The 25,633-nt window shown below is 35.3% G+C and overlaps 1 protein-coding gene across 1 annotated transcript; it reads left to right on the forward strand.

Moving 5' to 3' along the window:
* The first annotated feature begins 19,552 nt into the window (after positions 1-19,552).
* On the forward strand, positions 19,553-24,735 carry LOC104240727 (cardiolipin synthase (CMP-forming), mitochondrial). Its single transcript, XM_009795601.2, has 8 exons — positions 19,553-20,155; positions 20,942-21,008; positions 21,088-21,162; positions 21,384-21,435; positions 22,208-22,293; positions 22,375-22,449; positions 24,144-24,238; positions 24,322-24,735. The coding sequence occupies exons 1-8, from the start codon at positions 19,647-19,649 to the stop codon at positions 24,410-24,412; spliced, it is 1,050 nt and encodes a 349-aa protein (XP_009793903.1). The 5' UTR covers positions 19,553-19,646; the 3' UTR covers positions 24,413-24,735.
* The last annotated feature ends 898 nt before the right edge of the window (positions 24,736-25,633 follow it).

Raw genomic sequence — 25,633 nt, forward strand, 5'->3', positions numbered from 1 at the left:
GAAATATATAGTAATAATTATTTGAAAAATAAAAATGAAATAGGATATTCGCAGTGAGAAAAATGGACAAGAGGAATAAGTTGATCGGAGAAACTCTCGGTTGTCGTGCATACCACAATTTCAAAAGGATTGTCCTGAATTTTTGTCCGTAATTTCAATAAATAAATAATAATATTTATTAACACTAATGGAATTCCATGGAGGTATTATTCATTGCATAAGCTCTCATTGAGTTAATTAGATTATGTGACAACTGATATTATTTCAGTTTAATAATTGAATTTAAAAAAAAATTAAACTCTTTGCGTACAATTGTATACCATGTCGGTATAGCTATATACTATGTTGGTATCATATGTTAGTTGGAACATTTTTTGGTTGTATTAGTTATATTTAATTGTTGCACTATTTGATTTTTCTTTAGTAACAGTAGAATAGTACAATATCTTGAATTTTTTTTATTTTCTTTTATACATGTGTATTATGTAATCATTTTGATTTTTTATTTATGTGTTTGTTTTATATAATAGTATTATAATACAATATCTTGAAATATATTCTTATATTAATATGTGGTACATTATTTTTTTATTTTTCTTTTTATGCATGTGTATTATGTAATAGTAGTATAGCCATATATAGTTTTCTAGAATTAATTAGTAGAATTGTATACCCTATTAGTATAATTATATGTCATATTGGTATCATATGGTAGTTGGGATATTTTTTGGTTGTTTTAGCTGCATTTTTAAGTGAATTCTATTCTGAAATAATTTATATGATCATATTTTGCGGTGTTGGATTTTCTTGTATCTATGGACATAGATTTTGTATATTATGTAATAGTTTTTATAGTTATATGCAGTTGTTGGAACGACCCCGTACAACTATATACCCTATTAGTATAGTTATATACTATATGGTATCATATACTAGTTGAGTCATTTTTTGGTTGTATTAGCTGCATTTAATTGGTACACTATTTAATTTTCTTTTAATAATAGTAATATAGTACAATATCTTGAAATACTTTATTATATTAATATATGGTACACTATTTTTTTATTTTTCTCTTTATGCATGTGTATTATATAATAGTAGTATAGTCATACAGTTGCCGGAAATTAATCAGTAAAGTTGTATACCATGTTGGTATAGTTATATACCATATTGGTATCATATGGTAGTTTGAATATTTTTTTGGTTGTTTTAGCTGCATTTTTAAGTGATTACTATTCTGAAATTATTTATATGAACATGATTTGCAGTACTGGAATTTTTTGTGCCGGCGAACATAGATTATGTGTATTATGTAATAGTTTTTATAATTATAGATAATTATTGGAACGACCCCATACAACTATATACCCTATTAACATACGGAATGAGCAAGTTGCTTTGCGAATATTTAGTTGCGAGCATGTAATTTCTCATACTTTTATTGCATCCTTAATATTTTGGTACATTAGTATAGTCGCAGATAATTGTAGCAATATTCTAGAGCAATCATATACTTTGTTGGTATACATGTATACCATATTGGTATCATATGTTTCTAGAAGTCTTTTTTGCTACTTATACTTTTATTGCATTTTCCAATGTTTTGTTATCATTTCTATTCTAACTAGTGTATATGAAGATTTGGTGGCCGTAGATTATATTTTCTTACTCCATAACTGGTTGTATTACTGCTAATGGTAGAGTATGTACTGATATTTATAGGGAAGGAGATCAAGATTTGCATGGCAATCACGTGTTGATTCTTAAAAGCTGATTATGTAATTTATGGTGCTCAGCAGCAATCAGTGTGATATTCAGTGAATTAGATCAAGTGACAACTGATATTATTTCAATTTAATAACTGAATTTTAAAAATGAAAAAAAAAGACAAAAGGTATATTATACTAGTTATATTTAAAAAAGTGAACAAATATTTATTATATCAGTTATTTTTTCTTATTATATAAAAAAAGAATAATAAAAAATAGTGAAAATAGTAAATGAAATTAGATTATGAAGAGAAAAGAATATAAAAAAATAAGTTAAATGAAATTAGAAAAGGAAAAAAGAAAAAAATAAGAAGAAAATGAGAAAAAAGAAAAGGAGAAAAAAAGGGAAAAAAAGAAGCATAGAAATAAAAAAAATTGAAGAAAAAAGAAAAAATTTCCCACAAAAACTACTATGGGTAGGAAATGTAATTAGTTTGATGAGTAGAAAAACAAATGGGTAGGCAAGGGTAAATAGTTTTGTTTTAGTGGGTAGCTGTGTCATTCTCCCCTTTTTTTATTGTGTTTCCCTCCCCACCCCCAAACAAGAAAACCACTAGTTAGTTTATTAAAAAAGAAAAGTTTTTTTTTCCTATTGATCAGTGATTAACCCTTGCATTTGACAGAAATTTGGCTTGGAAAAGTGGTCGCCGCCTGAGTTTCTGATGTGGGAATTGAACTCCCAAAGTAAAACTATGTCAAAGTGTATTTTAAAGCCAACTCAAAGGATATTCGATCTTAAAATGGGTTTCTGCGATTTGATTATTAGTTAATGCAATTTCTCTCATTTTGGGTAATTGTAAGCTATAAGCATTTATTTGCTCTATTTTTCCCTTCCACTTCCACAAGATTGAACCTTTCAAGTTACTCTTTTTTTATATTGTTTGAATAGTCTGCCTCAAAGAATTTGAGTTTGTCCACCCTTTTTTTTTTTTTGCAACATATGAAAGTAGGAAAATGCTTTAAGTTAACAGGAAATTATAGTGATGCTAAAAGTTAGTGCATTTTTCGTCAAGATTTCTAGTTCTTTTCTTTGGGAACTTCTGGAATAACCTTCTTCAATTTTCATATGGAATTTCGATGCTGTACATTGTTCATGTATGCAGTTCACTAGCGAAAGTTAACGGAACATGTTCTCATAATTCCTTCGTTTGAATTAAGATGAAAAATGGGAGGAGAAAAAAAATTTCTTACTTGCAAAATTACACAGTAATGGAGGATGGGGACAAAGGAGAAAGACTTTTTAAAAGGGCATTTTCTTATTTCTTTCAAGAATTAAAAAAAAAAGGCAATACACACGTGGTATCCACTATGGCATTTTAATAGCGGGGTTCACTGCCACATGGGAGCACCATTAAGGTTAGGGGTAGATTTGAATGCTTTGCTAACGGCAGGGTACTTATGTCCCGAAAGTATAACAGAGGTTAAATGTAGATAATATTCGAAAGTAGAGGAATATTTTTGACCCTTTTCTCGACGTTTGATGATCTTTGTCTAAAAATTAATAAACATAGAATTTAAAAATAATTAAATAATATAGTTAATAAAATATTAGAAAATTTGTGATTTATACGATATTGTAAAACCCTTTTATTTTATTTAACATGCTCTAAAAATTAGCGGGATGACTGTTGTTTCTGGTGGTCATCGGCCTTATGGTTATGATGTGATGGCTAGTATGGGTGTTTATCGGACAAGCTGGACCAGGCTGGTCACGAAAAAAACAGCCCGACTGATTAGTGGGCTGGGGTTTCGGGCTGGTAATGAACTAGAAAAATTCGGGCTTTATTGGACCCGTCTGGGTTTGGGCTTATCCGGTTCGAACGGGGTGGGATATATATTGTGTATTATGTTTCCTTGTTCAATATAATTGATACTTAAGTGCTTGCAAACTTCTAAATGATAAAATAAGTGTATATATATATATATATATATATATTGTGTATTATGTTTCCTTGTTCAATGTAATTGATACTTAAGTGCTTGCAAACTTCTAAATGATAAAATAAATATTCTAAACATAAATTAAACTTTAAAGTTTAAAGTGTTAAAATTGAAATTTGAACTTTAAAATTTTAAAATTGAAACTAAGTGGCTACATAAAATTATTTAATAAGACCACTATGTAAGGATCAAACTTCAAATGCTTTCATTTCATATTTTCATTGCATAATAATACTTCAATTTTTTTTAACTTCTATTTTGATTTTTAATTTTATTTTTGGAAATTGCAAATTAAAAGTTTATATTTTACAACAATTAAACGTTTGGTGTTTACAACTGCAAAATACCAATAAGAGCAAATTATTTAATAAACTAACACACTAAGCTTAAATAAGTCTAATAAATTCTAAACAACACAAATGGCCTCAAATCAACTTAAATATGAATTCCTGGAAGACACTTATGACAATGCTTGATATGCTTCCTTAAACCATATGTGCCCTCCCACTTTCAATGAATATTATAGACTCGACCACAGTTATTGCACCCTACTTAGCGAACTTCTTGATTTTCTTCTACCACCTCAAAGTGTCCCCAAATATGTGAGCGCACTCTAGAAGCATGGGGCATGACTGAACTTGAATCTAACAAAAATGATAACCACACTTCACTTGATAATTGTAATTTTATAGTGACTACCATAAATAATTGATAAAACTTGAAATAATAATAAATTGAGAACTTGAGAGCAATAAGCAATTCAATAATCAAGTGGGAATTGAGAGAGAATTAGAGTAGAAGAAGAGAACAAGTTGTGAGAGAAAATTGAAGAAGAGGGTTTTTTTTTATAGTTTTTAAAAGTCTAAAAATATAATTTATCAATTATTAGGGGTGGAGAGGCTATTTTAGTAAGGGGTAGGTCGAAATGGCTAAAAATGCAAAAGATGGCCGTAGCACAATGATCATTTTTTATTTTGACCGTTGGCAACACTTAGATTTCTTTTTTTCTTTTTTTTAAATTTCCAACGTAAATCGGGCTGGAACTGGGTTAAAACCAGTAAACGGGTTACCGGGCTAGCCGAGTTTCGGTGTGAAAGTACAAGAGAGGGGGAGGGTGAATTGTTGACTATTTAAAATTTAGTCGACTAACACAAGTATTAGTTGACTGACCACGACTCAGAATGAAAGTAAGTGTCACGACCCCAAATCACCTCGGTCGTGATGATGCCTATCATAGTACTAGGCCGAGCAATTCAACACCAATATCATAAAGGTCTTTTATAAATTCCTTTCCAAATCAATTATGATCACAAGTCTTTCATTTTAATATAATAAAATACGCGAAAAAACAAGTACGCAAATACATTCACACTGCCCGATCCTGGTGTCACTAGTCATGAGCCACTAAGATACTGTCCAATACTGTCTACTCAATACAAGATAAGACTGAAATATATAATACTAAGGATAGGAAGGAGAAAGACAGGGCTGCGGACGTCGTGCATCTACCTTGCTATCTCCAAAAAAATACTCAGAAGCTGTTGGATGCTCTCACCCGGATGCTCTAGCACCTGGATCTGCACATAGGGTGCGGGGAGTAACGTGAGTACGCCAACTCAATAAGTAACCAAAGTAAATAAAGGTTGAGTGCAGTGACGAGCATTTAAATCATATACATAGTCTAACATAGAATCTCAATAGAAATAACAAATTCAGATTCGTATTTCAATTTCCGAACATCTCGTAAAAACTCCAGTTTCAATGAAAGTTATTTAAAATATTTGTCCAATATTTTTCAATAGAGTCTCAGGATAAAAGAAGAGTAAAAACAGTAATTTCATAAACAAGCCCCTCGGGCAAAGTATCACTCATATATATAGCCCCTCGGGCAAGCCTCTCAGTCACTCGTGACTCAACTCTCGTCAATCAGCACTTCCGCTCAATAGATATCTCATAATAATAACCACTGAGGTGTGCAACCCCATTCGTAATTATATATAGTCGACTGCGCTCACTGAGGGTGTGCAGACTCCGGAGGGGCTCCTACAGCCCAAGCGTTATATCACTGCGGCATGTAGCCCGACCCAACATATCGCTGCGGCGTGCAGCCCAATCCATATATATATATATATATATCGCTACAGCATGCAGCCCGATCCATAAATATATAATCCTCACCATCAGGCCCTCGGCCTCTCTCTCAGTCATCAATCTCACAGCCACTCAGGCATTTCAGTAAAAAATCAGGGAACTCAGCCCAAATAACTTTCATATATTTAAAAGTAGAGTAATGAAACTAAATCAAACGATAAACAAGTAAAAATCATGACTGCGGATATGCTTTCGAATCAAAACAGTGTGAGGATAGTAGTAAATACCCCTGAGGGTCCAAATAGTACGGCACAAGGCCCCAAATATGGCATTAAGCCCAAGTTAACAGAATTATTTCTAAACACATAGATTTCATATAGAGTTTATCAAAATGTGCAACTCTACAGTTGCCACGGGACGGACCAAGTCGCAATCCATACGGGTGCACGCCCACATGCCATCACCTAGCATGGGTGTCACCTTATTTATCAAAATAGTACAAAATTCTGGGGTTTCATACCCACAAGTCTAGATTTACAATCGTTAATACCTCGATCCGGACAAAAATCTACTCCGCAATGACCTTGCCTCTCGACTCGGCCTCAAATCGCCCCGAATCTATCCAAAATTATAATCATAACATCAATACATGCCAAAGAAACAAAGCTCATGCAAAAATTATCAAATTAACTCAAAAACCCCAAAATAGGTCAAATCCGACCCCTGGCCCATGTCTCGAAATTTGATAAAAATCACATCACTAGAATCCTTATCCTCCCACGAGTCTATACATACCAAAATCATCCAAATCGGACCCCAAATGGCCCCTCAAATTTCTAATTTAAACTCTCCAATTTCAAGCCCTAATTTCCCAATTTCTTCTCAAATTCTCCCCCCCCCAAATTTCATGTGTTACCAATGGAACAATCACCATAAACACAAGATACAAAGCCCAAGTAGCTTACCTCTCCAAATACACTTGATTCCCTCTTGAAATCACAGCTTGGAGCTCCAAAATCGGCCAAAAATGGTGGAAGAATGACTAAAATTTGTGAAGAGGGCCTTTTAAACTTTCTGCCCAGTGATTTCTGCATCTGCGGACAATATTTCGCACCTGCAGGCCGCTTCTGCGCCTAAAAATCCGCACCCTACAGAATTCACTTAACTCCTCAAACACCGCACCTGCGACCCAGGTCTCGCACCTGCGGTCCAGTCCTCTGCTCCTGCGACCAATGTCACTTCTGTGTTCTTCTCTCCACTTTTTCGGCTCGCACCTGCGGTCCCCAATCCGTAGTTGCGGTTATGATAGAAAACAGCCGCTTCAGCTGCAACTCCACTTTTTCGACTCTCCGATAACCCGTTGAAATCATCCCGAGGCCCTCGGGACCTCAATCAAACCTACCAACAAGTCACATATCATCATTCAAACTCATAACAACCCTCGGAACACTTAAAACAACGTTGAAACACCAAATCACCATCGGATTCAAGCCTAAAGATTTCCAAACTTCCGAATTCCACAACCGATCCAAAAACCTATCAAACCTCATCTGAATGACCTAAAATTTTGCACACGCGTCACAAATAACACAACGGACCTACTCCAATTTTTAAAATTCCATTCTGACCCCGGTATCAAGATTTTCACTGCCGACCGAAAAATGCTAAAATTCCAATTTCGCCAATTCAAGCCTAATCTACCACGGACCTCCAAATTACTTTCTGAACACGCTCTTAAGTCGAAAATCACTTAACGAAGCTATCTGAACCATCAGAATTCACATCCGAGAACTTCTACATATAAGTCAACATCTGGTTGACTTTTCCAACTTAAACTTCCAAATAAGAGACTAAGTGTCTCATTTCACTCTATGACCATTCCGAACACAGAACAACCAATACGATATGATGAAATATATCTGAACAACATACAAAGAAGTTGAAATAGGGAGAACGAGACTGTAACTCATGAAATGACCAGTCAGGTCATTGCAGTAAATAACACACAACGATTTATACTGGTTCGGTACTGTTGTGGTACTTTCATCCAGTTTCTCTTGGGTCACAAGGGTTATCTTAAAATCTTTGAATAAGTTACAATACAAAAGGTTTTACCGCGTTCACCACCAACGAGCAGTATCAACACTTAAGTTCAGAATAGTTGACACAACTCTCTTTTGTGTTCTAGATCTCCCTATCTTTTGAGACATTGATAACTAAGGAGTATAGTGTTTGAACTAAGAAGTAGATAGACTTAGAATACAATGTGTGTACTGTGTAGTTGCGCAATCTTCTTCTTGAGAGATTAACCTTCTTATAGGAGAGAAAAGAGCCGTTGAGTCTTTTGCGAAATCAGATGCATAAGATCTTTAATTAAGGGATTTGACCCAAAGAGTGCTTCTTCAAATATTGCTTTTTGACTAGCCCATATTCGAATGTGACCTTCCTTGTCACAGCTGAATTCAATGAGACATTTACGCTTGGAGAGTTTAATTCACGAGCGCGATCTTCTTAATTAGAGGATCCATAATTGGCAATCTGAGTTCCCTTAATTGAGGACGAGTCAATCTGCTTCTTTTGATTGATCATCAATGCAGTAATAACATCTTCATTCTTTCCTTACTTGCTATTTTGAATCCAGTAGCAATCTTGCTAAGCATCTTCATTCTTTCCTTTTTGTTTGTCCTGTAAATATAACATAAGATAACATTGTCATCATTTAAACTTAAACTTAAACCTATCAATCTCCCCCTTTTTGACGATGACAATCAAGAATAAGTAAACAAAGTAAAATAAATTAAAATACTTCCCTTTTAAGGAGTTGCTCCCCCTGAGCTGATGCTTCCCTTGAGATTATGTTGTTCCTATATTCCCTCCTAAGTTGTTTACTCACATTTTCTCCCCCTTGACATCAATCAAAAAGGAAAGAGACATACAAAGAGAAAAATAGAACATAATTCACATACTGATAAGATAAGGTGGTTAGAGTAGTAGAGCCTTCAGTAGAGGCTTAGATAGTACAGTCCAAAAAAAGAATTGTTTAAAAGCAACCACCAACAAAAAACATAAGCAAAAAGAAATTTTTTGTCATAACAGCACAACCAGAGAAATTAACTTCGTCCCAGAAAGTATTTGAGGGTGTTGATCACTTTGGTGCAGAAGGAGTCATATGAATTCTCAACATCCTTGACGAGTTTGTCCATCTTTTCACTCATGGAATTGAAGCCTTGGTTCCTTGTCTCCTTGTAGCTCCTATGTCAATATGAAGCTTGTCCATATCTGTACATGTCTCCTTCATGACATCCTTGATCTTGTCTACCTGTTCTTTCATATCCATAAGCAGCAGCTTGACTCTATCAAGGTAGTGTTGAATTTGTTGAAGATTCAGGGAGGTAGTCGACTGAGAAGCTGGTTGATCAATCGGGCTATCAACAGGAGTTGGAGCACTTTCAACCTTGGCTCTCTTAAAACATCCATCATTACCCAGAGTGTACCCTATCATAGAAAAAGCAGTCTTATCATAAGTACTGGAGATGTGCTTGGATGAAAAGGGTGTCAAGTCTACTTTCATAACTTCCAGAATATGAGAGATAAGAAGACCATAGGGTAGACATGCATCAGAAGAGGAAATATCCCTTATACTCTCAAGCATATATTGACGAATCCACACAAACCAGTCAAGTCGCTTACTATTAACCAGACAATAGAGGATAAAAACATCTCTAATGGACAAGGAACTAAGGGACACAGATCTGGGAAGGAGAGTGGTGGCAATCATATGGGCCAAGACACGATGTTCAAACTTAAGATTTTTGGGGCCAATGTCAAGGGGGTTATCAGACAGAAAACTTTTTGCTTTATTAAAGGACACTTCAAAGTCTTTGGGCTAAGAATTTTGGACAAACTCATCATCCCCACTAAACTTTGCGGAAAAGATCTTTTCAAATTGGTAGGAGCCCAAAACAATTCTAGTCCCTAAAACCATAGATTCCAAATCATATACACAAACAGATTTGCATAAAACATTCGCATAGGTTCTTCATACACAGTATTTCCAAGAGTGTCAAATAAATGGGAAAGGTGTTGAAAATCGAAAATTGTAGTCACATCACAATGAAGGTTTTTCATAAGAGAAAGACTTGCAGAGCATCCATAAGCCATGGATTTTGACTTGTAGGACTAAAACCTCACCTTTTCACTAGGGCCATAGAAGATTAGCTTGTCTTCAAGACCAAACTCCAAACATTAAACCTTGCCCTTCTTGCATACAACCTTTTTGGGGGTTTGCTCCATGGGCCTCTTGCCATCCTTTTTCTGGCTGATAGGATAATTTTTAAATAAGGCATTGTTATCGTTGTCAGTTCTGAGAAAATCTGAGTCAATGGATGACTCCACATCCACAGGTTCTTCAGTGTTGAGAGGTTTTTGAAACCTTCGACTGTGTCTGGTTGCAGAGGAGGGATTTCTTTTGGCCATAGTGAGAGGAGTTGGTTGGTAGTGAATGAGAGAAGTGTTGGAGATGGAGAGTTTTTATTGATGAGATTTAGAGGAGTGAAGAGGCATCTTGGTTACTGGAAGGGTTAAGTGCAGACGAAAGTGTAGGTTCAGAAGTGACTAATCGGCGGTACATGTAATAATTGCACTTACACAGAAAATTAATTAGAACACATATAATTAAGGAAAAAAATATTCTGAAAGCGTGTAAAATAATTTAAATACTTAAGGAAATATTTAATTTACGAATTTGGCACAATGCCAATCTTTTTTGAAAAGTGCAGAATCTTTCTTCCAAAAGCAGTTTTGTAAAAATATCAGCAAGTTAAGAATCAGTACTAATGAATTCTAAAGTAATATCACCTTTTGCTACATGATCACGAATAAAATAATATTTAATTTCTATATATTTTGCTCTAGAATGATGCACAGAATTTTTAGATAAGTAGATAGCACTAGTATTGTCACAAAAAATAGGAGTAGAAGTAAGAGAAAATCATAATCAAGAAGTTGGTGCATGATCCATAGGACTTGTGTACAACAGCTTCCAACAGCTAGGTATTCTGCCTCAGTAGTTGATAGCACAACACAATTTTATTTCTTGCTATGCCAAGATACTAATAATTTCCTAGCAATTGACATGTCCGGCTGGTACTCTTCATATCAATCTTGTCTCCTGCAAAATCAACATCTGAAAAGCCTCTCAGAGAGAAATTGTTAGAGTGATCATACCATAATCTGAACTCAGGAGTACCAATTAAATATCTAATAATGCGTTTAACAGCGGTAAGATGGGATTCCTTAGGAGCCAAATGAAATCTAGCACAATTACAAATACTAAACATAATATCTGATCGACTAGTAGTTAGATAAAGTAAAGATTCAATCATCCCTCTATACATGGTTTCATGAACCATTTTTCCATTGATGTCTTCATCTAGCACGGTAGTTGGACTCATTGGAGTGCTAATAGCTTTATCATTTTCCATCCCAAATTTCTTAATGAGCTCTTTGGTATACTTGGTTTGGCTTATTAAAATTCATTTAGGGGATTGCTTGATTTGAAGTCCAAGGAAGAATATCAGTTCTACCATCATGCTCATTTCAAATTTACCTTTCATGGAAAGTGCAAATTCTTCACAAAGAACTAAGTTAGGGCTACCAAAGATAATGTCATCTACATAAATTTGAGTAATAAGATTACCTGAATTGGATTGCTTAATAAAAAGAGTTGTATCGATGTTACCTCGTTTGAAACCTTGATTTAGAAGAAAAGAGCTCAACCTTTCATATCATGCTCGTGGAGCTTGTTTGAGACCATACAGGGCTTTAGTCAGCTTGTATATATGGTTTGAAAAATTGGTATTTGCAAAGCCAAGAGGTTGATTCACGTATAATTCTTCAAAGATATAGATATTTAGGAACGCACTTTTAACATCTATTTGAAATAATTTCAATCCTTTGTGAGCAGCGAAAGCAAGTAGAATTCGGATGGATCCAAATCTTGCTACAGGTGCAAATGTTTCATCATAGTCGATTCCTTCCTATTGAGAGTAACCTTGAGCCACCAGTCTTGTTTTATTCCGAACAACTTGACCTGATTAATTCAATTTATTTCTGAAAACCCACTTAGTTCCAATGACAGATGAATTTTGAGGCTTTGGAACAAGTTTCCAGACTTTGTTTCACTCAAATTGATCTAATTCTTCTTTCATAGTATCAATCCAATGAGAATCCTTTAAAGCTTCATCCACTTTCTTGGGCTCAATTTGAGAAATGAGAGCTACATGAGATTTGTTCTTTTGAGATCTCCTTGTAGTTATTCCCTCCTGTGGATCTCCTATAATGAACTTATGAGGATATCCTGGTTCAATCTTCCATTCATTTGGAGTATTTGCTGAAGTCACCTTTTCTTCGATAGTCGACTGATCTGGTTGAGGTAAGTCACATTCTTCTGGAGGAATTTCAGCTGGTTGATTTTGTAGATTAGTTGACTCATTTTGATGATCCTTACCTACAAGAACAGATTTTGTAGCACAAGAAATTTCCTCATCTTCAGGATATGTTCATTCCTTGGGCGAGGGTTAGTATCAACAAAAATAACATGAATAAATTCTTCAATACATAAGGTTCTCTTGTTGTAAACTCTGTAAGCTCTACTTGAGGGAGAGTAACCCAGAAATATACCTTCATCACTCTTTCGATCAAACTTACCCAAATTATCCTTTCCATTGTTATGAATGAAGTATTTGCATCTGAAAGGGTGGAAATAACTAATGTTTGGTTTCTTACCGTTCCACAGTTCATAGGGAGTCTTTTTAAGAATTGGCCGAATAAGACATCTGTTAATGATATAACATGTTGTACTTACAGCTTCTGCCCAGAAATTATGAGGTAGAGAGTTTTCCACGATCATACTTCTTGCCATATCCTGCAAGGTTCTATTTTTACGTTCTATTACTCCATTTTGTTGAGGGGATCTTGGCGATGAGAAATTATGAGAGATTCCTTGATCATTGCAAAATTTTCAAAAGTTCTGCTTTCAAATTTTCCTCCATGGTCACTTCTGATGGTGGAGATATAGTATCCTTTTTCTCGTTGAACCTTCTTACAGAAAACTTCAAAATTCTTTAGAGCATCATCTTTATGACTAAGAAACATAACACATGTAAATCTAGAGAAATCATCTACAATAACAAAAACATATTTCTTACCTCCTATACTAGCAGTTCTAGTAGGACCAAATAAATTCATATGCAGCAATTGAAGAGGTTTAGAGGTAGAAACAATGTTTTTGACTTTGAAAGAGGATCGTGCTTGTTTCCCTAATTGACATGCATCACATATATGATCTTTTAAAAAAATTAGTTTTGGAAGACCAATAACAAGATCATGTTTGAAAATTTTTTGAATAGTATTCATGCTTGTATGGCCAAGTTTTCTATGCCAAACCTAGGGATCTTCAATAATAGAAGTAAGGCAAATTTGATCCCCAAAGTTTTCTAAGTTTTTGATAGTATAGACATTTCTGTTCCTATTTCTTGAGAGAATGATATTACCTGATTCGTCTTCTATAAACCATCCATGTTTCTTAAAATGAACCTCATAATCATTATCACACAATTGACTGATACTGAGAAGGTTATAGCCAAGTTAATCAACTAAGTAGACTCCATCTACATCACATGTTGAGCTTAAAGGAACTTTTCCAACACCAGTAACATTTTCTTTGGATTTGTCACCAAATGTAACTATTCCTCCATCTATCTTGGTGACTGATTTGAACAATTATTTGTCACTCGTCATATGTCTGGAACACGTGTTGTCGAGATACCATTTTCCTTTTCTATTTTTCTTGCAGTGTTCTTGCAAAACAAGATTACTTATTTTTAGGTACCCAAGCCTGCTTGGGTCTTGAATGGTTAGACTTTTGAGTGTTAGTTTGATTTGAAGATTTTGGTCTCCAGACCCATCTTTTGTTATTTTTGAACCTGCAATAATTTGAGGTATGACCTCTTTTGCCACAGTAGAAGCAAGATAAGTTGTTAGAGTTATCAAAACTACTCTTAGCTCTAATTCTGTTCCTGCGATTATTAGTGCTATGGACATTTATTCCACAAAAGGAACAAGCCATTTTCTTTTTCTGATGAACAGTCTGTTGAGACTTGACTGAACTGTGATTTGAGGTCCTTTGCAATCCATTCAATTGAACCTTGAGTTCATTTACTTTTTCTTGAAATATATCGCGTTCAATTTTGCATACTTCTAGTTTTAGGGCCCAGTCTCTCTTCTCTCTTGACTTTTCTGAGCTCATTTACTACTCTTTCTATAACTGCAAGGGCAATATTAACAAATTCTTGAAGTTCATGACAATTAGGGTATAAAGGAGTACGTAGTTCACTAGTTCCTCATCTGACATTGAAAGAGGTTCTCTTGAGTCGTCTTTCTCATCGTTGATGTCTGTCATTAGCCCAAGTTCCCCTGCTTCTTCATTGTCACTTAGAGCCATGAAGCGCATGTTAGCAATTTCCTCATGATTAGATTCTTCCTCATTACTCCATGCTCCAAAGGCTTTCATCTTTTGCATTTTTCTGCTAAGTTTCTTCTTTAATTCTGGACATTCAACTTGAATATGACCGAACTTTCCATATTCGTAACATCTTTCATCATTTTTCTCAGCTTCATTGCTCGCTCTTCCTTTCCTGAAGTTAGACTTACCTCTTCTGTTGTTTATGTTTCGTCTCATCATGCTGGTCACGACTTGAGAGAGCATTATGTTTTCACCTTGTTCTCCTCCTTCTTCTTCATCTTCAATTTCTGGTTCAGCCACAGTTGCTTTGAAAGCAACAATTTTTTTCTTCTCTTGAATTTTCTGTCAAGATGAGTTTTCTCAAAAGCAATCAGATCACCTCTGAGCTCATCATAGGAAATTTTATCCAGATCTTGACATTCCAAAGTAATGACCCTTGGTTGCCAAATTGTAGGCAAGCTTCTAAGGATCTTTCTAACTTGTTCGCCACTTTTAATTGGTCTTTCAAATGATTTGAGATCTCCAAGAATTTTACTGAATCTGGTGTCACACCTCCTTTTTACCCGTAGGGGATATAAGGGAGTTTTTTCCAATTTAAGTGATATTATTCGATATGGAATTATCTATTTTATTTCAGAGTCGCCACTTTGAATAATTTTATGGTGTCCCAAGTCACCGATTTATTTTAAATCCCAAGTCGAGAAAATTTGACTCTATTTATGGTCTACGAACACAGAAGTTCGGGTAAGGAATTTTGTTAACCCGAGAGAAAGTGTTAGGCATTTTCCGGTTCCGTGGTTTTAGCACGGTCGCTTTAATCATACCTGGCTTAATTAAATTTTTTAATTACTTATTTTAGAACCTATGTACATTTTAACTTTTTACCACTTTTAATTACTTAATTATGGATTTATCTGTGAAGCGAACTGCATGTGTGTAAACCCATTTTATTTGGGCGTTAAAATCATGTCACGCGAACGTGTACACAATCCATATTATGGAGAGACGGTGTGATTTAGTTGACAAGAATTTATTGAAAAAAACATGCTAAAAATTGGAGTTAATGTTACACCTCATAGTTTTATTCCTAATGTTTACTAACGTGACTATGTAGAAAAATAATGTATGGAAAAATATTTTAAACTCAAAACTCTTTAAATTTTTTGGTCCAAAATCGACTCTCCATTGAAAATCAAATGGCCAGAATCCCACCTAGCCACAAATCCCTTAACATTAGAATATCACTGTTAAAATCCAAAACACCTATAATGAAACGTTTTAATAATAACTTACTATAACAATTAAAATATTATCAATACATAGTCGCATTAAGTTCAAACAATAATAATGAAACGAGATCTCACCAATTCAAGCAACGTAATCGAATCACCAAACAATCGCATGATGATAAAATACTCACTTCTAACAGAGACATCTCAAATAGTATATGACAAATAAGAGCAAGTGGGTGGCCTAATAGAAATAGTAGAGTAGAGGATGAACCTTTAATTGAGCAAGATCTTATTCAACAAAAATAGTTGTTCAGCTAGCAGAAACGGAATTCGGCGATAACACCAGAATTGCGAACAAAACCTCGACCCGAGAGCCACAACATGGACCTCAACTTGACCCAAATAACCTCAATCCGATCCAACAACTTTAGCGGTGGTGTTTGGAGGTGGAAGGCTGATTTTTAGGATAATTTTGCAGCTGATTTTCACTGGGAAACAGAGCTATTTTTGCTGGGTTTTAGAGCTAATTCTTGGTTGGTTTCAATGGAGTTTTAGGAGGGGATGTTTTGGGGTTGTTTTGAGATGGCTTTTTGCTACATTTTGGTCTGGTTTTGAGATAATTTTTCAGCCAGTTTCGCAGCTGATTTTCAGTTGGTTTTACAGCTGATTTGAGTTGGTTTTCGATGGTATTGGGGGCTATTTTTCGGGCTGGATTTTGGGGGTGAAAGGGAGGGATTTTGATGTTGTTTCAGCTGGGTTTGGGTGGTTTGTTGAGGTTTTCGAGCTAAGGGAGGTTGTTTATGAAGGAAGAAGAAGGCAGCAGCTGCTGCTGCTGCGATTTTTTCTTTCAAATGTTGCGGCACAACTCTTTTTTTTTCTTTTTCTTTGCTCTAGGGTTCTCTTTTTTGTTGTGGAGGATACGACTAATCTGAAGGTGTTGGTGTGTAAGAGAATTAAAATTGGGCCTAGTCCTTTATGTAGAAGGAATTACAGTGTATTTTAGAGACGAGAGGATACTGGGTTTACGGTAGTGGGCTAGGTGAATTGGGTTAAGTTTCGGCCAATTTAAACTTTTTTGGCCCAGTCTGAGCAAGACCAAATAAAACCCCTCTTTTCTTTGTTTTTCTCCCTTTTCTTTAATTTTAAAAATTTAATTTCATTAATTAAAATCATAAACAAGCCAAAGAAAAATCCTAAATTAGATTCTAACTTAAATTTAATTAGCAAAAGTAAATATATTTATCTATTAACAAATGCATGTAAAATTTTAAAATATTTTGTTTGATTTTTATTTATTAATTCTAACAATTAAAGAGTAATTAATTCCTAAAATGCAAATTAAACCTAAGATGGCATGAAATTAAAAGGTGACAATTTTAATGATTTTTCTATGATTTTAAGATATTAAAAAAGTAACTGAAATAAATAAAAACTCCTAAAATCCATTAAAATTATTCTTGGTCTATTTTAATGAGTAATTTCTATGCAAGGCAAAAATTAGAAGCTCACATCTAGACAACATCTCTTCCACAGATTCACCATCTTTCATTTAAAATAACTTATAGTCCCGAACCAAGAGGTTTATTCTGGTCTCTTTCACTTTGTTAGTTCCTTCGTAAGTGACTTCCAGTTTATTCCACATTTCTTTTGCAGTCTCATAACTAGATATCTTTTCATATTCTTCTCCACTGATAGCATTGTATAGTAGATTTTTTGCTTTCGCATTAACAGTGATAACATCAACTTGTTCATCAGTGTAATCGTCCAAATCCAGAGGATCAGTGGATATGATGACCTGACCATTTGCATCCTTCTTGGGAGGAATTGGAAGGTTTCTATTTTTTATCACACGCCATACCTTGATGTCATATGACATGGTATACGTTTCCATGTGAACTTTCCAATGAGAGAAATAACTGGCCATTGAAGTAAGGAGGTCGAACCTGAAAGGTTCCTTCTTGAAAGAAAGCACGGACAACAGTATTGGATCCCATGATCTTTTCCTCACTAGCGATTAAGCAAAGATTGTGAGCCTTGCTCTGATACCAATTGAAAGTACAAGGGGGGAGGGTGAATTGTTGATTAGTTAAAATTTAGTCGACTAACAAAAGTATTAGTTGACTGACCACAACTCAGAATGAAAGTAAGTAGTAAATAACACACAACGATTTATACTGGTTCGGTACCATTGTGGTACTTACATCCAGTTTTTCTTAGGTCACAAGGGTTGCCTTAAGATATTTGAATAAGTTACAATACGGATGGTTTTATCGCGTTCACCACCAACGAACAGTATCAACACTTAAGTTCAGAATAGTTGACACAACTTTCTTTTGTGTTCTAGATCTCCCTATCTTTTGAGATACTGATAACAAAGGATTACAGTGTTTGAACTAAGAAGTAGATAGACTTAGAATATAATGTGTGTAGTTGCACAATCTTCTTCTTGAGGGATCAACCTTCTTATAAGAGAGAAAAAAGCCGTTGAGTCTTTTGCGAAATCAGAGGCACAAGATCTTTAATTAAGGGATTTGGCCCAAAATAATACCTAATACAATATTGTTTCAGAATTTAAGTTTAGAGTTGTGATTGAAACTTGAAGAAGATGAGGAAGATCAGAATTGTATCACGATTGTATCATAATTGTATTTGTATTATAATTGTTGTAGAAATTGTATCACAAATGTATGATAATTGTATATGGTGATGAGCAATTGTAAGTTATGAGCTATTATCCTATTAGTAATAATTTTGCTAGAGTTTAATGATTTTTGAATTGTTGAAGAAACTTTGTAGCAACTGATTTTTTTTGTCATCGCATGACATTCTACGTCGTGTGTATAGATTTCTAACTGCAAAGAAAAAGTTTCTTTTTGGTTGCTATTATGGAAAGCAGTTTTGTGCTATTGGATTTGTTAGATTAGATATCACTTTCCTAACATTATAAGGATAATGGTAACATAGAATATTGTTATAAATATATTATATTATGGATGTTCATTTAGTACTCCGTTGTAAATAAGCTTCCTGAAGAAGCTTATCCATATGGGACTCCGCCGTAAATATGTTTATCTATTTAGTACTCTATTGAAAATAAGCCTCTTATCCATATGAGACTCCGCCGTAAATATGTTTATCTATTTATTACTCTATTGGAAATAAGTCTCCTGAAGAAGTTTATTCTTTTAGTACTCCGTTATGGATAAATATTATCCCCAGTAGAAGATTATCTATACCTAGTACAATGAGCTTATCCTTTCAGTACTCCATTATGGATAAATATTACCTCCGGTAGAAGATTATCCATACATGGTATAATAGCAGCTTACACAGCAGCTTGCAGTAGCAGCTTACACAGCAACTTCCTTTCTTCTATAAATAGAAGAGATTTCAGTTCATTATGTACATCAGTTTGAATTCAAATAATATATCAGTTTCTTTCTATACTTGTCTTTACTTTACAGTCTTTATTTTATAACAAATATGACATTAATCTAGTATTTGAAGGTTCCAACCAAAATCATTCAACAGCTGAAGCAAAGTTAGTAGCTTCTTGCGGAAGACGTGCAACTATTGAAGAGAGATAGAAGAGGAGATCTGCGTATTGAAAAAATTAGGAAGCATGAAATGAGGATAAGTGTAAAAAAAAGGAAAGAATATAATTGAATCCCTTAATTAAAGACATTACTAATGGGATGAGAGATTTTTAAGGGAGGAATGTATACAATTTGTAAGAAAAACCTAGATAGTTTTTGAAAATTACAAAATCTAAAGAAAATAAATTAATAAGTTCCTATCATAGTAAATATATAAAAATTCTAATCAAGATTAGAGTTTATTTTGATTTGAGATTAGGAGAAAACAATTTTTCATTTAATACTTTGCATTAGTGGAGTATTAGATAAACACATCTAGTGATATTTATCACTTATTTACTATCTCTACTTGTATATTTTGTGCATAACTTAATCGTGAAACAGACGGTCTTAGTCGGTCAACACGTGTCAAGTCTTCTTTGCCACGTTGGACCGTTCTCTGCTAAACCCTCGCAAAAAACTACATCTCTCTGTGCATGAAAAATGCTTATCAATGGCGAATTTCAGATCAATCAAAACCCTAATTTCTCGAAGCCAACAGCTCAATAAAAGCCAAATCACTTCTTTTAGAACCTTCTTTTCCCACTATTTCTCCGCATCCTCTTCGTCAACGACTATTCCATTAGCGCCGTCACTTAACGTCGATCCTTTCGTCTATCGCCGGCGCCGCCACTTCCTCTCCCATCCCAATTCCCTTTATCCGTTCTCCGCCGCCGCTAATTTTTGCCCTCTTTTCCTCTCTTCGCCTCCGTGTAAGCTTTCTCAGTCCGCAACTTCGTTACACCTTCAATCGGATTTTCTCCTCGCTTTTCCCAGAGTTAGTGCTCTTAAATTGCAATTTCCTTACAAATTAAGCTTCCAATCGACACATCCTTTGCAAAATGGGACTAATGAGAAGCAATGGAAAGATTCTCAGCTGGCTGTTGAAGTTAGGGATAGTTTCCTCAACTTGCCTAACTTAATTTCCTTGAGTAGAATGATATCCGGTCCATTTCTGGCCTGGTAAATTTCCTTGAGTACTTCTTTATTGCAGAATGCAGAACAACATCACTTTGTTGGCATTTGTATTTCATGATTCAGACAAATTGTGGGCATTTAGTTCAGTTAATTTTAGTGCTACTTATTGAATTTATTGGAATAAGAAATTTGAAAGAGAAGTGAGAAGGTAAAAGACCGCAAAATTTTTATGTACCTGGCTGTATGCCTTTGCATTTGAGTCTGTATGTATAGGAACTAGTACAAGGACAAGCAACACCAGAGTCTATCATTTTCCTTGGCTAAGATTTATGTTCGTTTATTATAAATTAGACATGATCACATGGGTTTTATTGAAACTGGTTGTGCTTGGGATTGAGGTGTAGCTGATCGAAAAATGGAGACTAATTGCGGCTGTTTAGTTTAGTCAATTTAGCATTCTATAGTGCATTGAAGGCCTTGTAATTGATTGAACCGAGTATAGGAGTGCAAATGCTTTATACACCTGGCTGTGTGCCTTTGGTTTTTCGAAAATGTTTAAGAACTAGGAGAAGAACAAGCAACACCTGAGCAATTATCTTCCTTGGTCAAGCATTATGTCTGCTTACAGTTAATTAGCTATTTTGAATGCCATGGACATGATCAGCTGTTTTTTCTTGACATGATCAGTTGTGTTTTCTTGAATGTGGTTGAGTTTTTATGCCATAAGCATTGCTTATAGACTGCATTGTCAACATGCTGTAATCATTCTACAGTAAAGCTACAAACTATATATACAGTCCTTAATTTTCCATTTCTGTTTAAATATTGCAGGATGATTATACATGATATGTATCTTCCTGCATTTGTTGGGCTAGCTATTTCTGGGGCAAGTGATTGGGTGTGTATGCCCTATTCTTCTCCTTAAATAGAAGTTATGCTCTCCTTTCTAATTTAGTCTCACTCTCTGTGCCTTGTAGCTAGATGGGTACGTGGCCAGGAGGATGGGAATAAATTCTGTTGTTGGTTCTTACCTTGATCCTCTTGCAGACAAGGTGACTATTATGTTGCTTTCCTTTCTGACTTGTTGACCTAAGCGGCAAACAAAGTTCTGGTTTTGTGGTTCCTTCCTGTTCGCTTCATCATTTCTCTTATTTCATTGATGTTTCCTCCTTGTTTATCTTTTTCGTCTTCTTATGGATGAGTTGTCTCTTCCTCTGGGATTCTAGATACTTATTTGTTAGCCATCTTAAGAAAACCCTGTGTGTTTCTACAGGTTCTTATTGCATTTGTTGCTCTAGCAATGGTAGACACGGGTCGTCTTCATCGTAAGTTCATGTCCTATTTATATTTAGCTCCATAGATTGTAATTTGGGCTACTGTAGTGTGTCTTTTTAGTTCTCCAGCAGTCAGATATTTTTCAATTCAAAAAGGAATCGGCTGCCTGAATCCGTTGAAACTATTTTGCTTCATTCAGGCAGATTTCATTCCATTACTAAATTAGTTTTTGTGAATCTCCCGCTTATCCTTACATTGGCATAAAAGTCTCTAACCTGATCTAATGTATGTGTAACAATAAACAACTAAACCTTAATTCCTACTAGTTTGGTATCGGCTATCTGGATTCTTTGCTTCCTTTGGAGTCTCCATGGAAAAAGCTAATGTTAGTTCCTTATGCTTCGTCAATTGTCTTATCCACTGCTAATAGTTCATGTCAACGAGGAATTACCTTTGGTTCATCTATATGCAAGTCCTTTAGCTTTTTGTCTTTCCTCCTGAACTGTTTCGTTGTCTCCTTTTCCCCTACTGTTGTTGCAATCATCATCAGTGTACTGCTCTTTTAGACACTGCTTATATGGCAATAATTTTCCTGGCTTGAGGTGGTTGAACGAAGTTTGATTTAAGAGATATGTCTGTGGTCTGTTGTGCAAAGCTACTGCTCCTGGGCCCCGTTTAGCCCAAGGATGTTCTGATGAGTGCGAAAAGGTTTTAGATGAGTCGCTTGAATAGTTGTTATCTATTTTGTGGATTAACCAAATGAAAATGAAGTATTATGCTTCATTTTTCAGAAACTTACTTGCTTGGTTTTTTGCTATGAAGCTGCACTCGTTTCCATGGTTGTGCTGCGTGATGTGGCCCTTGTTGGTGGTGCAGTATATAAAAGAGCTAGCATTTTAGAGTGGAAGGTGAGGTTGGCTATTAGATTCTGTAATAGTAATCTGCAGCTGTTCTTTTGCTTATATTACTTTGTTGAACATTTTTTGCAGTGGAGAAGTTGGTTTGAATTCTTCAACCTTGATGGAACCCGTCCCCAGAAAGTTGAGCCTCTTTTTATAAGCAAGGTATATATGATCTTTGACCCCATCGTTCAGTTAGAGCTCTTTAGGCAACATTCAGAAAAAGGAAGAACTGAGAAGAATAGGTTGTATTTTAAACAAGGCTGAATGCATACACAGCCACTTAAACATGCCCAAATTTTTCATTTAGACACTTGAACAAAGGGTTGTACCTATTGAACACCTTAACGAGAGCGGAAGTGTGTCTATTGAACACACCTTCCTGACATGGCACAGAGCGTGTCTTTCACCCAAGTTGAGCGCGTCTTATAAGAAACTGCCTTTCTTTAGCCATTTTTCTACTCATTTTCTTCTCTTTCTTCTTTCAAGTCAATGCCAGATTCAAAGCCATAAATATCTTCTTGTTCGTACTTTATCCATCCGATAAAGCACCACTCTCTCTCCGTCACTCTCTTGACCGTATTCTCGTCTCACCCATTTATCAAGATAAAACACGCTCGCATCGGAAAAGGATTCATATCACAGCCACGAAAAATATGGTATCTGATTCATTCTCTCTCAAGAAAAAGTTTGCACTCCGCACTTTTTGTTATTCTCTAATATCTTTTTCTTCTCAATTTAAATCCTGATGCCATAGCACCACATCTGTAATTTCAAGAATTTCAGCCTTCTCTATTCTTCTTTCCAGTGAAGTTCTTTGCTATTCTCCCTCTACGTTTATAAATGAATTTTTATCCATAAAAATTCAATCTCTACCTGCAAGCTTGTTAACAATCGTTTATGAATCTTAATGAGCATCCGCCTTTGGTGGGTATGGTGGTGGTTGTGGAAATGAAGAAGATGGTGAAGGATGGTGGTGTCACGGTGGTGAAGAAGACTAAGGAGAGAGGAAGATGATGGAAAAAGTTTTTTTGTTTTCTTTTCTTTTGTTCTCCACATACCACTTCTTGATTCGTCTTTTTTTGCCACATCACAGCGTCTGAAAGTCATGCACTCTGTTTTTGTGGAAGATTGTATGTGAGGTGTCTAATACACACACACTGGCTGAAGTTTTAAGTGTTCAATTGGTACAACCCTTCAAATAAGGAAAAGGTCAATTCAATTCTCGATGGAAACAGAATTTTGCGAAGAAAGACTGTTGGCAGCAGGTAGAGAGATTTTGTTTTCCTCTTCAAAACACAAGGAAATGTGGGCAGGGATTGAGTACAAAACTTATCTTCAAGCATTATCTTATTCTGATGGTTCAGAGGGCGATCGTGGGGTCGCTGAATGAAGTCCTCCGTTTCTTTCAGAGGTGCTGACCGCAGCGAGGCAGAGATAAGGTGTCTAAATGAAAAAATTGGGCAAGTTTAAGGGGCTGCATATGTATTCCGCCTTTAAACAAGTAATTGTGCAAAATATTAGGCCCAAACTAAGACGTTTATAGTGGGATATGACAAACTGAAATTATCTTATGTTGCTCGGATTCTCCGAAAATGTCTACGGGTGCGTTTTGGATCCTCCAAAAGTAGTGTATTTTTGGAGGATCCGACACGGGTGCGGCAACATTTTTTAGAGTCCGCGCAACAGAGAAATTATCTAAGAAGGTTGAAGAATTATATGACATCTTCGTTTTCAAGTGTCGGTAAGATTTAGAGAGAAGGTCACTGTGAGAGACAAATCATTAGTAAAGCATACTTTCGGATTCGGTAAGCGTTTTTTCTGTTTCCAGTTCCTAACTCTTTTTGCAATATGTACAGGTAAATACAGTTTTCCAATTGGCTCTTGTTGCTGCAGCTCTCCTTCAACCAGATCTTGGTAACGAGGAAACTCAAACATATATCACTTACCTCAGGTGAGTTACGACTGTATATCTTCGTTTCATTTCTTCACAAACATGTTGTACTCAATTTCATCTAATACTTCTGATTGGTGCAGCTGGTTAGTAGCATTGACAACGGTAGCTTCAACCGCGGCCTATGGAGCACAACACCTTAGGAATGGAGCTGCATTGAAGAACAGTCTCTAACCAGATTCTGAGTACTTGCACACCATTTTTATCTACTTGGATTTTGGTTTCTTGCTGACAACCAGTATCTTTTCTTTCATTTTCTTTTTTCCCCATGAAATGTCAAAGTAATGTCCTGTTATATCTTAAAATCCTGACAGGAAGGAATGTTATAGTGTCTGTTGTACACTTAGATCCTCACTTAGGTCTTAGGGGACAGTTCTATCAGGAAATAATAAGTTTTCTCTATCGTTCTAACTTTTACGTCTCTGTTAGCGTGACCCTTACACCATTCTTGTGATATTTCCGACGAATCCAATACTACGCATAGTGTTTGAACAGCAGGTTCTTGGTTGTCTTGCTATGTATGACCCTTGCTATGCACCAAAAGGTAGATATCTTACTAATTATTCAGTTGTAAATCCTAGAGAGAATTTATGAAATGTCGTTATTCAGCAGTATATTTAAATGTTACAAACTCATTACCCAAAAGAGCGATATCATCTTTGAAGGGTTCGCCTGATTTCTGCAGATTTTAGAGCTCACAGTCTGCTGGTTGTACTATATTTAACAAAGCTGACACATGCAAGTCAATACAACATTTGATACGGGTGTTCATGGTTAGGTTTAAGTCATTTTTTCTTTAAAAAGAAATCAAATATATTCAATTCATTTTTTAAATATTGGAACCATTTCAAAAAATATACATGTGACATACATTGTCAAGCACATATCTTAAAACAGAGGCAGAGCTAGGATTTTAAGTGTATGATTCTAAATTACAAATACAGGGTTTCGGAAAAAGTCATTGGGTTTTCTTCTACTGTACCTCTACTAAAGTTTTCTTCTTAATAAGGGTATAAGTCTAGCAAACATGACTCTATTACAACAAACAAGCAAATCAAGAGTAAGAGATGATGCATTTAAACAAGACCCAAATGCCAAAAATGAATATGTTGTGCAATGTTTACTCCTTTGAACAAATGTCAAATAAATCGGGAAATGGGAGTACCTGGTAAGCTTCAAAATCATCAAAATTGAATCTTGATCGAGCAACAGTAAATTCAACATGATCAAGAATATCTTTTTGTAAACTAAATGCATCATTCTTCAAGAACCCATCCATTAACCCAAAGTCGGAACATCTTCTCTGCTTTCGCTTTCTTTTCTCCTAAGTTCAACCCAACTTTCCTCACAACCACTCCTCTCCCACCATGGCTATAAAAGGGGGATTTTGGGAGC

This window comes from Nicotiana sylvestris, chromosome 8 (genome assembly GCF_000393655.2).
Source record: "Nicotiana sylvestris chromosome 8, ASM39365v2, whole genome shotgun sequence".
Lineage (NCBI taxonomy): Eukaryota > Viridiplantae > Streptophyta > Magnoliopsida > Solanales > Solanaceae > Nicotiana > Nicotiana sylvestris.

Coding starts and splice junctions, on each gene's coding strand:
- LOC104240727 (XM_009795601.2), top strand. CDS start 19,647: ATGGCGAATTTCAGATCAATCAAAACCCTAATTTCTCGAAGCCAACAG. Junction 21,163..21,383: donor TTGATCCTCTTGCAGACAAG/GTGACTATTATG, acceptor GTGTTTCTACAG/GTTCTTATTGCATTTGTTGC. Junction 24,239..24,321: donor ACATATATCACTTACCTCAG/GTGAGTTACGAC, acceptor TGATTGGTGCAG/CTGGTTAGTAGCATTGACAA.